Source organism: Poromitra crassiceps (genome assembly GCF_964638095.1).
Source record: "Poromitra crassiceps genome assembly, chromosome: 5".
NCBI lineage: Eukaryota > Metazoa > Chordata > Actinopteri > Beryciformes > Melamphaidae > Poromitra > Poromitra crassiceps.
Genome location: NC_139642.1, coordinates 41,818,119 through 41,831,401, shown reverse-complemented (window position 1 = coordinate 41,831,401; position 13,283 = coordinate 41,818,119). Strand labels below are relative to the sequence as shown.

The following is a 13,283-nucleotide window of genomic DNA, read 5'->3' as shown; positions in this document are numbered from 1 at the left end:
GCACTTGAAATGACATTTGCTATAATGCACATTCACACTTCATCACTATCAATTCCAATGGAAATTAACAGAGCCATGCAACTGTGTATACAACCACAAACCAATCCGCCAAATACAGTATCTGAATAATAATGTAAAAAATAAAAGTTAAATCCAGCAATTATTGATTCACCTGACTCAGAGGAATAAGTACGATCTAATACAATGAAAAATCCTGAAAAAAAAAGTAAATCTATTGAATACTGAGCTGAGAAAATCCATCCCAGGAGAACAACGGGGGTTCAACTGGCTCCAGTATGTATGATGGTGGGTGTAGTTGTAGCTCACCTGCCATCGAAGGGGTTGGCTCCGGGGATGCTGTGGGTGCTGTCCCTGCCCACCAGGAAGTGAACGCGGTCGTAGAAAGACTGCAGGTTGCTCTGTGCAGAGGACATCTGTGTCTCCTGGATGATGTCCAGGGGGTCCGGGGAGCCCACACACAGAGCAGTGGTGTGACATGTCGCCTGCAGACAGCAGTCTGGATCCATGCAGTCCACCAGGCCATCTGCCAAGGTCATACAAGTCACACACACTCGCACATTAAACAATAGCCTGGAACATGCAGACAGAGAAAACAGAAAATAAATAAATAAGCTATACTAATATATTTTGTCGTGAGAAATTATTCATCTCGACTGCTGTTTGGTTGCATGATTTGAGCCTCTCTTATCACCCATATCTATTCCTGCAGAACATCTCAACACCTCTAGTACTGCTCATATTTTCCATCTGTAATTTAGATGAAATAATTCAAGACCCATAGAGCTGTTGTGCAATGTACTTTGCTTTGCAGAAGTGGGTCATTGGACCCCCTACCCTTTGCTTTCAGGCCTATCTGGCCAGATGGGTGATAAAAATAACATGCTGTCAGGAGTCAGTCAAATCCCTGGTAGCACCCTGTCTTTGCTATTGTGAGCCTTGTGGTCCCAGCAGCCTGTCTTTGTCATTGTGAGCCTTGTGGTCCCAGCAGCCTGTCTTTGTCATTGTGAGCCTTGTGGTCCCAGCACTGTGATTGGGAGACAAACAGCCCCTGCATGAATAAGAGATGCTAGTGCATAGCTGGAGCCCAGAATGAGGTCTGGAAGAAAGGAAGTCACGTCTCTCACTTGGCCTCCGGAGTGGTGCAGGCCCCTGGCTAGCTCTCTGTGTGTGCCTGGCTGTGCTCGGGGCTAGTTAGAGGGCCGGGCAGGGGCTCCTCTTGGGGCCAGCGCATGCTAGGGCCCTCAGGCCAGCCAGTCTGCTCTTTAATAAAAACCTGTTGCCTAGGTGATACCGACTGGAAGCCATTCCCTATCCTCACCTGTATAGGAAGTACAACTGGACAACCAAGCCTGACAGGCAACAGACAGGCATGTTCCTATTCTTCTCTACTTAGTGGGCAGTCACCGTGATGGCTGTTGATTTGAAGTCAAATCATGTGTAGTCGAGAGTCCCTGCTGATGCTGGGCCAATGTCAGAAGGCTTTGTTGTTTGTTGTTGTGGGGTTTTACCTCCATCGTTGTCCTTGACATCACTGCAGGCAGTTTCCATGGAGGTGTCACAGCCGGTGCCCCTCCAGCCCAGCTGGCACACGCAGTACCAACCATTGTTACCCAGAGTGCACCTACCATTTCCATTGCACAAACCAGGACAGCCCTCTGTGTGACAAAAGGACATATTCACAAAGACAGAGGTTGGCACAGAATATCAAATAGTTTCCTGGCTAACACAGATGCATACTGTAGAATCTGACAAACTAACCAAGAAAAAACATACAAACAATGGCAACAGTGCAAGACTGTCAATGGCGCTTGCTAATATTTGTCAAGCAGCAGTAGAGTAAAGGCATTTAAAGATTTTAAACAAGTGAGGCTGCAGTAATGGCCCTCAGCTGAAGTTGATTAATTTGATACACCTTTTGTGAAGCTTCTCATATCCCTTTGCAGTAAAATCAGATAAGAGGGATCTTCTAAATCAATATTCACTCATTACTACAGTAGATTGGCCTCCTGTATCTATGCTACTGAAGCTGGGTAATGAGAGCAGCGCTCTATATGCTGGCATCCCTGCGCATAATAATGATTATGATGGGAGCGTTACCGTTACCATGTCGTCTGCAAAACACAATGAATCGCAACACAATTTGCATTAGTCAGTGAAACAGGTCTATATCGGCATCTTTTCTCCTCTTTGGATAAATTGTTCTTGAGAGTGTTCTGAGCCATCAATAAGATGACCCCTTCAGGGAGAGTGTGCATTCTGTCATGAGAAGAAGCAGAACACACCAAAAAGTGTCGGAGTGGATCAACTGAGCTGGATAGCGTTATGCAGGCGAGGGCTTCGCTTGTACTAACTGTGTTCCCGGGCATGTGACCCCGAGGGAGCAGAAAGCAGGCTGGAGCCTGGAGCACAACGACAGGTGAAACATTTGTCGGGTTCCTCTCTGGATAGGACTTCACAAGGGCATAAATCAGAGGATTATCTCCCCGCCTCTGTTTTTCCAGCTCGCCTCTGCATCTATCTGCCGCCTTGTGATTCCTATCCCCACGATGAGGCAGAGCAGAGAGGTAGCGTCTCCAGATATCAAAGGTAAAAGTCTGTCACACTTGGTGTTGTTTGGATAGAGACGATGCTGAGATGACCCATTTTGTCGAGCAAAGAGACTGGGGCAGCTGTCTAACTGTTCTTACATCACACGGGGAGAAGAAGAGAAAGAGACTGAGAGAGCAAGAGACGAAGACAGACAGAGAAACAGATGGATCGTTACTGTCTGCGAGACATGTATTAGAGAAGGAAACATCAGTTAAAGAAAGACATAGTGAGATAAAAGAAAAAGAGTTAAGTAAGTATTTAGGAAGAGAAAGGGTACAGTAGAGCCTGCACCGAGAATAGATGATTATTGTTGATTAAATGGTTAAAAACCATTGATTTTCAGAGCGATGCTTAAGTAACCCTTTTGGGTTTACATGATGATGAAGACATGATACACCCATATCAGGGCAATAGAAGAATTACTATTTTAGGTGATTTTAATTTACATTGGACAATCTATGCAATGGAATTTTTCAATCTGTTGATCTGTAAACTTCATCCAGCATGATATTGAACCAACCCAAGGCCATATCATAGACTTATTACGGTCTCACTGCCAATATTTCCAAGATTTTTGATGTAGGCATCTCTGATCACTTAAGTGTTTTTTTTTTACTGTTGCTGCTGCACAGCGAGATATTCCTGAGCGCACTGTGAAGAAACTCTAGCTTGCCGCTGAAGTGGCTGCAGATTTTATTGAACACTTACTGTACATGACAGTCCTAGTGTGCGGACTCTACTTATTTTTCTAGTCATGACAGTCCTACACATTTCTTACCCTCCTCTTTTGATTTTATGGTCAATAGTTTCAACAATAATCTAAGGACTGCGCTGGATACGTGGCACCACTTTAACTAAAAAAGATACCGATCAACCAGAAACCTCCATGGAAGAATGAGAAAATTATACAAAGAGAAACTGTCGAGTAGCTGAAAGTAGGTGGAGAAAAACTAAGTTACTTAATGGAATTAAGCATTCAAGACAATCACATTTTTCTGAGCTGATAACCGACAACTGCAATAATCAAAAGTGCTCTTTTCCACGATTGTTTAATTAACCAACCAACGCTGTTTTTATTATAGAGAGATTTATCTTCCACATCAAAATGTGAAGAGTTTGCAGCCCACTTCAGAGAGAAAATTGACACCATTAGATCAGGTTTATGCCAAAACAAAACTGTACATTTTATTACCCCAGAGCCATTTATTTTATATGAGGAAACACTGCTGCATTTCTCCTGGTTGATGCTGAGATGATGGTGTATCCCAAATGAAACCATCAACCTGCTCTTTAGATCCAATTCCTACATCCTTTTTAAAGCAGTTTCTAGTTCTATGGATGAGGAAATACTGTACTATTGAACTACTCTCTTCAGATGGGTGTTTTTCCTCAACAATCTTAAAACCTCTATAGTTAAACCACTTATGAAGAAACATTATTTATAAATTATTGTATTACTTAAAAATGGAAGATTTGATACTGTTGAGAGCTAATCTCAACAGTATCCAATCTTCCATATTTAAAGTGTAACTTACCCCAAAAACACTTTTTTTCAGCTTTTAACCAATATATATGACTTTGGGGGTGGTGTGTGAAGAATTCTGGTCAAAATTTCCACATTTGAGACCAAACTGTTGCCATTGTACCATTTGTATAATTTTCAGCAGCATAAGTTCCCTCTATGGGTTGAACACTGCTTTTCTTTGTGCCCTCAAATGAATGGGACATTTGGTACATCCTGACGTCACGGTGGGTTTAGCACGCGCCCCACTCATGTGAAAAATTGTTTTTTTCCCCATTGATTATTACTGTAGTTCATGCGGCGCGAGCCCTTTAAGAGCAATGCATCCATGGGTAATGCCTATTGTGGCTAATGTTAGCCGCTAGTTAGTTATGGTACATGGCAGTAAAACACCACTAAATGACCAAATTGATAGAACTTTTAACCATTTCGAGTAACACTGTTTCCATACGGATCACCAGCGTTAGTTTGTTGTTTATAACGTGGCTATATTCATAACGTTTTATATCTCGGATGCGTTATTTCGAATCCCACATAGGTTACGCCAAACCCCACATAGGTTACGCCTCGAATCCCACATAGGTTACGCTAAAACCACCACCGCAAAGCGCGTGGGTTTCAGGACGAAACAGTCTTGAGCCACTATCGTCCTCTTTAGAGCACAATATTCCTGGAATGCAAGTTTAACTAAACAGTTACATGTCCTCTGCATTCTACATAAAATTAAGATATTACGGGTTGTTTTATTTTGTATGTTACATACTTATTGGCCAAGATATGTTACTTTATGGGGGAGGAAGGAGGGGAGTGTGGGCGGCCATATTGCCTGCGGGGTTTTCGGATCGAGTGGAGAGCCGTTTTGCAGGAAATCTGGGGGGGTAAGTCCCGCTTTAAGTTTTTTTTTGAGAAACTTGTTTTTAGTCAGTTAAATGATTTTATCAATTCACATAACATTCTTGAAAAATACCAATCTGGCTTTCAGGCGAACCATAGTACTGAGATGGCCTTAGTCAAGGTTGTAAATGACCTACTGTAAAGTCCAACTTGGATGCTAAAAAACTCTCTGTACTAGTTCAGATTACGTAATACAAAACTCAGCTGCTTGTGTATTGACCAAGACCAGAAGGCGAGCACACATTACATACCGGTAGTTTTAAAGTCTGCATTGGCTGTCTGTTAGTTTCAGAATTGATTTTAAGATCCTTTTACTGGTTTTTAAAGCTCTTAATGGCCTTGCAGCCAGCTATTTATCAAACCTTCTCTTAGCCTATGAACAACCAGAACCCTCAGGTCTTCCAGCAGCTGCCTTTTAATCACTCTGAAAGTCCAAACAAAAAACCACGGTCAGGCATCTTTTACTTTCTATGGTCCTCCTCGCCTCTTAGGAGTCTATTTTTTATTCCATTATTTGTTGATGGTTTTACCTGTATTTTGTTATTATCTTGTTTTATTTGTTTTAATTTTGACTCTGGTGTTTCCTTGGTTTGACTGGGTCCGATGAAGTTGTCATCTGTGAAGTTTCCTTATAGTTTTATTGTGTCTTCAAGTTGTAGTCTGTGAAGCACTTTGTATTGCATTCGTTTGTATGAAAAGTGATATGCAAATAAAGTCTGATTGATTGATTGATTGATTGATTAATAACTATTTCAAAATAAAAGTCGCAAAGCAGAACTATTTTTCAATTTAATGTAGCCTACCAGTAGAGTGATTCAGTAGCTTTTACCAATTCATGCCCACCCCAACCCTTCTGCAATTGGGGCAAAATTGTTACTGCCTAACATACTGTAGAAAGGCACTATGTAAACTTGTTCAATAAGTGTGATATAAATGTGTAATGACGCTGTTACAAATGTTGACTGTTCATTCATGAATAAATCATGAAACATTTCAGGAGCACACAACAATGGCGCTTTATAAAGGACATTGTTATTGCTGTCATTTGCTGTTTTTACAGTAGAAACATACATTTCTGTTCAACTAAAGAGGGCTCTATGGCAATACAAGAAGATAACAAAATCAGCACCCAGCATACACAGTATTGAATAATGGGGACAAGTTGTGACCAGTAACAACTGTAACAAAAATAAATATTCCCATTTCTATTTTCTTCTTGGTTCCCTGGAGAGAGGGGCTCACTATTGAAAGCCTCCCAGACACATTTAGAGAGCGGCCGGCCTCTTATTGAGCAGATGAACAAACACTCGGGTTAGCCCAGCAGTGGAGACAGTCAGATGATTAGTTAGGTCCGAATGCTTATTATTACCGGGCTCGAGCCTGTCTAAACCGCGCCGAACGTGAGGCCCCCACCAGGGTTCTGAGGACTCTCATCGTGCCAGGTGGTCCACTACCAAGGACAGAGGCAGAGTGAGGGCACTGGAGGCAGAGGCACGGTTTGCCTGCTCGCCTTGCACTGACTGCACCAAGCAGAGCATGAACCTTTTTAATTAGTGAGGATGCGGCCTCAGCACCTATCAGCACCCGCTCACAGCTGCACACTCATCCATAATGCATGGCAGAGGTTACGGAGCCCCTTCCCACCCAGCATCCCCACTTTGAGAGAGAGAGAGACAGAGAGAGAGAGAGAGAGAGAGAGAGAGAGAGGCTGCACACCAACCAAACACCCCCGTGCCTAAAACAAGCAGCACAACGTGATTCACCAGGTGCGAAAGTGCTAAGTGGAGATTACTGTGTGACAATATGGGAAAAAAGTTGATGGGATGTGGGGGGATCTTTGGGATGAGGTGTTTGGGGGTGACTGGAGGTGCGCAGTGTTCTTTTGCATCATGTCGATGTAGGGGAAGAGCGTGGTGTTGTGCACATGATTTGTCAATGCTGGGCGGAGTTACGGTCATGATTTGTCGATGCTGGGCGGAGTTACGGTCATGATTTGTCAATGCTGGGCGGAGTTACGGTCATGATTTGTCAATGCTGGGCGGAGTTACACTGACAAGAGGGCAAAAATAGAAGGAAGGAGGAATGCCATACCTTTCACTACCTTATCCAGATAGTGAGCTTGGGAGATAAAAGACAGGACATATAAGGGAAGTTTGAACAGTGACACTTCCATGACAAGACAGCAAGGCAAGGTGTTAATTTACACTACAAAGAGGGAAAAAGGAAAGAAGTGCAGCGATGAAGCAAACAACATGCATTACAAGCAACACAACAAACACAAAGCAACACACAGGGAGGGATGGAGAGACGGAGGGGGGCAGAGAAACACAGAGAGAGAGAGAGAGAGAGAGAGTGTGTGTGTGTGTGTGTGTGTGTGTGTGTGTGTGTGTGTGTGCGTGCGTGTGTGTGTGTAAGCGAGAGAAAAGAACATTTCAATCTGTTCAATCTGTCCCCATTTATCAACTGCAGGGATCGGCAGAATATCTCTGGGGAGTATTTCAAAAGCAACATGATTGATGCACGTAGTACCACCCGTAAGTCTCTGAAGCAATATCGTACAGGAAGTGAGGATGTTCAACAAAAAGTGCTTTTAATCTCGGAACACCTCTATAGACGGTGAGGTCACCAGAGGCGTCGGCGAGGGCGAGGCCGAGTCAGATCTCCACTGGGCTGCGTAGCATGGGGCTCAGGGCCAGCCCAAAGCTCTCAATAATGAAAATTGATTTAAATTGAGATCTTTGGCTTCTTAATGGATGACACTAGTGAGGGATATTCTTGTCGAGGGAGTGGGGATCTCAATATGGCACTTATAAAAGACCTATCAATAATGCAGAGCCAGTATATAAAACATTCACAGACTGAGCCCGCCCAGGCTCTGTGCTAAGCTAGCTGTGCTCCAAGATGTGCCTGAGCACACACTGTGAGAAAATCATTTCCCTCCATTTGAATAAAGAACAGAGCTTCACCTATATACGATTCTTAACTTTTGTCCGGTCTCCCTATTGACTCAAAATGTGTGTGGGAGTTGCAAATTTCTTTTCATTGAAATGTAGTGGCAGAGGGGGGCGAGCGATCGCTATTGTGTTCGTACTTCCTCTCCGACGCTTGAGCGGTTGGACCGTAGAATGATAATGAGCGAGCTAGCATGTTAGGTTGAAAGTGTCAACAGTGAAAGAGAGAAGAGAAGAGAAGAGAAGAGAAGAGAAGAGAAGAGAAGAGAAGAGAAGAGAAGAGAAGGGAATTGATGCAACACAGGGACAGCATGGCAGTTGCACTGAAGCAAAGCAGGCGTCCCAGAGCATGTCCTGTGGATGGACTGTTCCAGGAGTGGTTAGAGCGGGTTTGACAGTCCTCAGATCAAACCTCATGAAGCTACACTGACCCCTAAGCCACAAATAAAGAGCCTTTTGTGAAAGGGCTCGAGTTAGACTTTACAAATGAAACTGTCAAACCGCAGTTATCAATCATCCATGACTCAGAAACTCTCCTGCATGCTGTCCTGTTGGCAGCGGGCATTTCAAACTGAGGAAAAACCCTGCTATGCAGTCAGAACAGAGGTCAACTACTGGTTACCACTGGTTACTGCTTGGCTTTGTCCACTTCTGCTACTATTTACATTCTGCTGCTGTCGCTGGTTCCTTAAAACAAACAATTCCTTCGAGCTGTGTGACAACCACCAGGACACGAAGTCCAAACTGATACGGACTCAACGAACATAACATTTTCTCAACTGTTCTGTTTTTGATTGATTTCTTTATTTCCAACCCTCATGGGTTTATAAGACACCAACATAGATTCCCGTTGCAGTGGTGCATTTAAATCAACATAAATCATAAATCAACATATTGCTCAAACAATACAATATAAAACAAATCATTACATCACTCTCTAAACAAAACGTTCTGTCTTTGTTCCCAGGCCTGCCGCCTGACAGATCAAATTTGCTATGAAGAAAGTTCCTTTCTTGAAACACAGCTCAAGTTTCTCATAATCATCCATCTCCAAAAAGTCAACATAAATAATGGACATTTTACTAAAGAGTACATCCCTTGCATCTTCATATGCAGTGCAGTAGAACCAAAAATGAATCTTGTTTTCAATTTCACTTAACTCACACAGCAAACAGAGTCTGTCTTCTTCAGGGGTAGCATTAAACCTGCCAGTCTCTAGCGCTAGAGGAAGACTTCCAGAGCGTAACTGTGCACACAGACAGAGACATTTTTCTTTTGTTTAAGTTCAACTTCACATAGGGTTCTACACTGTAGCTTTCTTTTATGAGACAATAGGTGCTTAGTTTTTGTTTATACCATATGTCAGCAGACCATTTATCTTTATACATAAACATTTTACTCATAGTCTCTCGGATATCACAAAATAACCTATTATGAAAAATAAATGACAAATTGTTCAAATAAAATAAGGATTTCAATTAATTTGCCCAGGAACATCAGGGCGATGTGCCAGTTTTTTAGTAAGTCTCTGGTCAGACATCTTCACAAGTCTATTCCAGAGTCGAAGCATTTGACCTTTATGTCTGATCTTTGGAGATTCCCATCCTATATCACCACTAATGGTGTTTACTTACACCAACTCTGAGTATGAACTGCTGTGCACACTGACCAAGCTTTAGTCTACTCTGGCTTCTTGCTACTCTGCTAGTAAGAAAATTAATGCTAATTACTCTGCTCCCTGACTTCCACTTAATAACTATGAAAACATAAAGAAGACTGTACCTCAGTTAAATTGAGCCCAGCTTTTCAAGGCAGCTCTTGACGTTCAATCAAGGTCTTGAAAACTTCACGTCAGTAAACAACTTGTTAACATCAACACAGCGCCTAAAACACTTTGAGTGGTTGACCCACAACGAGTCACATGTCAGCATTTGAAATCAAAGAGAGTAAATGGCGGAGGGAGCAAATAAAAGGATGAGGAAAGGATGAGTAAAATGAAAGGACACCTTAGCACATTCCCACATTAAAATGCATGAAGGCAAGCCTCAGATCCCAGACCAGAGTCAACCTGTTCATGCTTTACCGACTTGCACAAATTCAATTAAGCATGCTTCTCCCCTTTCTTCTGCAACTGAACCCTTACCCTTGCAGTCAGCTCACCATACACACACAGGCAGACAGACAGGCCACGCCTCCGTTGCCCCCCACCCAAACACACACAGACCCTTCCCCCCCCCCCCCCCCCCCACCCCCACACCGTAACCAAGACCTGTTCCCATCCTACCAATAGTGCAGTGTTCTCCATTCCAACCCGGGCTGCATTCACATTTGCCGTCCTTGCATGTGCCGTGCTCGTTGCAGCGCGGGTGACACGCCCTCTGGTCACACCCGGTGCCCGTCCAGCCGTCGTCGCAGCGGCAGGTGCCCGACACACAAACGCCATGGCCACCACAGTCCGCTGCACAAATCTCTGTGGGAGACAGGGACACAGAAAGACGGGGGAGAGAGGGGGGGGACAGACAGACAGAAAGGGAGGAGGAGGACGATAAAGGGGTGGATGGACAGGGAAGACAAGGCGGTGACGGGACAAGGCAAAAAGACAAATCCAGGAGTTATTGTCAGGGAAAGGCGGCCACGCTCCGCTACCTTGTCTGATGGCGGCTGAAAAGAAATTCCTGCACCTCATGAGGGACAATCCCTTCTGACAATACAGATCTAATAAGTCCATTACAAAGGACACACATGGACTGTGGGGGCCTTCGCACACTGGATTCTTCTCCTTGCCTCTTCCCGCCTTTGTGCCGCGAGGGGCGCAAAGACGACAGAATAAAAACCAGAGTGGAACGTCTGTTGGCAACGCGTCAGCTTTAATTAAAAACTATAGCTGGCTTCATCTCTAATGAGGCGAGAGCACTCTAAATATCTCTCTCTCCCAAAGGTGTTAGACAAATAAAAATCAACCATCTTTGCTAAATTGCAAATGTTTCGTTCATCTGCTGCACATGCTGCATCCCTGGCGCCCACCACATACAGTACTATGAGAGGAGGAGGTACTTCTTCACACAAAAAGGATTTGAGGTATTAGATGCTGATACTATGTGTTTTTCCCCTCCTACAGTAAGTGTAGCACTGTCCACTCTCCAGTAACATTGAGAGGAAGGGAACAGAGAGGAGACAGACACAGTAGTAAAGCTTAGCTGGAGCCTTTGTGTGGCAGCTGAAAGACCTCCCTGACAGGCTGTGATAGAGCCTGGGACATTACAGCCTCATCAACTCGAGGGAGAGTATGACAAGAAGAGAGCTCAGAGAAATTAAACACTGACAGATTACTTATGAATCTCATTGAAATGTTAACCTCTTTATTAACCATTCTGTTACAAAAGAGGCTTAGCATCGTGGGTAACCAGGAACAATAGCCATGTATTCTTGGCCTATTAGCCATGCCAATTCACACATAGGGACCCAAGTGGAGGTAAAGTCTTTGAATAAGTCAATTACTGCTTTTACAGTGCCATTGCTACAAATTAATTTTGAGACGTCTTTTCGGCCACAAACCATAAAATGACATTACCAGCTTAAAAAAAGAGCTAATTACAACACAAGACTTTGTTAATGTGCAAATGCTGCTTATTTTACATCTGACTTTTGATTTAGAGGCATGCTAGCAGCATTTCACTGAGTGCCCCATAGAGCCACTTACACACACACACACGCACACGCACACGCACACGCACATGCACACGCACACACACACACACACACATTTGCCTCGGCTGCAATGACGTCATATCCAAGTTGACTGCGTTCCAGTAAAACAGTCGGAAAACTATCCAGGGTTAGGCATTGTTAGCAATAATAACAGTTGATAACGCATTACATGGTATCTTGCGCATACAAACACATGAGCCGGTGCGTGGCAGAAAATAAGATCTATTTATAGGATGTAAATACTGTACATGCTTAGCAGGTGCCCCTACAGCCTCTGTTCCCGGCCGTTGTGCAGCGTGTTCTAGTTCTATACTTTATATTATAATTGTTTTACATACATTTCTGTTCAGGGTGAGTTGTAAAACATAAATCCATCTGGAAATAAGGTTCAGGTTGTAAAAAAACAGAATTCTCCTTTTTTTTTTTTTTTTTTTTTCCTTTTTCGAAAAACAGTTCATGCGCAAAATGGGAGAATAATTTTCTAATAAGTAGTGACGTACAGTAGCAAACATTTAACGAATATGACTCATTAGCTGGAGCCTGTGTTGTGCACAGCTGGCAGCATGTCAGGTCTACTGTGATGCGTTCTAACGTTACTGGCCGGGCCAACAAACGAGCCGATAATCCTGCAGCAGATCAGATGTTCTGGATCCTAAAGCGTTGCACCCAAAGGCTCTCCGTCCCTAAAGCGCCTTTTACACGGTGACTCCCAGAGCTGTTTTGTGTGACTCATTTCCCAGATATATGTCGAGTGTCACAGAACCGCCAGAAAGAAAGAAATATGGCCACCAGATTACATGATAGAATAATTATTACTTATTCCTTTAACCACTGGAAAGCTCTCTCTTCTCCATCTTTGATCCTGTCTCACCCCCCGGGCCCACACACAACCACGTATTTGCTTAACAGCCGTTAATGGGGACGCTCCTGATTTGAATTTTAAGATTGTCGACTTTTCAAAAGCTTAAAACTGAATAGAAACACGGCTACTGAGAGGAAGGAGAAAGGATTGTTTTGAACACAGAGGAGACAGAAGCACAGTAAAGCTTAGGCACCTTTGTGTGGCAGCTGAAAGACCTAGAGTAAAATAAATGCTGCTAATGAACATATAAATCTTGAAAAATCATATCATTATGCTGACAATATAATAATACTGTAATATAAAACAACACGCACTGTTCAGTCAGTGTGTCTCAAACTGACTGCGAGACGACGGTTTACTTGGAACAGAGGAGAAAACTTGAACGTGATAAAGATGCAATTACATCCTGCAGGCAAACCCTCATTACCCGAGGCCAGAGGAACCCACAGTGAGAAATACTCCCGTCCCCATGATAGCCTTTACCATTTGCACTAAAGGAGCGTGTAAACAAACTTTCCTCCGGGTGGCAGAATAGCAAAAGTGGCATAAAACACACATATAAGAGCAAATAAAACCTCAGGCATTGTTTTATAGCTAGTAACAGCGTTACTACCAACTGTGCACACAGGTCACACACTGTGGCGAAACCACCTGAGAAAATGAGTTTGGGGGGGGGAGGGGGTTTACAGAATATTGAAAGAAAGACATATTGAAAGCTTTTCATCTTTTCCTCTCC

General features: G+C 43.4%; 1 protein-coding gene across 4 annotated transcripts in view; it reads right to left on the bottom strand.

Moving 5' to 3' along the window:
- Positions 1-13,283, bottom strand: part of tenm4 (teneurin transmembrane protein 4) — a gene marked incomplete at both ends in the record, with an annotated part of 173,254 nt that overhangs the window by 71,115 nt on the left and 88,856 nt on the right. For 3 of the 4 annotated variants that reach the window (XM_083637873.1, XM_083637874.1, XM_083637875.1), the window contains 3 exons: positions 328-544; positions 1,530-1,676; positions 10,262-10,447. In XM_083637873.1, the coding sequence (XP_083493999.1) occupies positions 328-544; positions 1,530-1,676; positions 10,262-10,447 (550 nt within the window). Of the gene's footprint in view, positions 1-327; positions 545-1,529; positions 1,677-7,117; positions 7,145-10,261; positions 10,448-13,283 lie in introns of all 4 variants that reach the window. The other variant, XM_083637876.1, reaches the window with a different exon arrangement.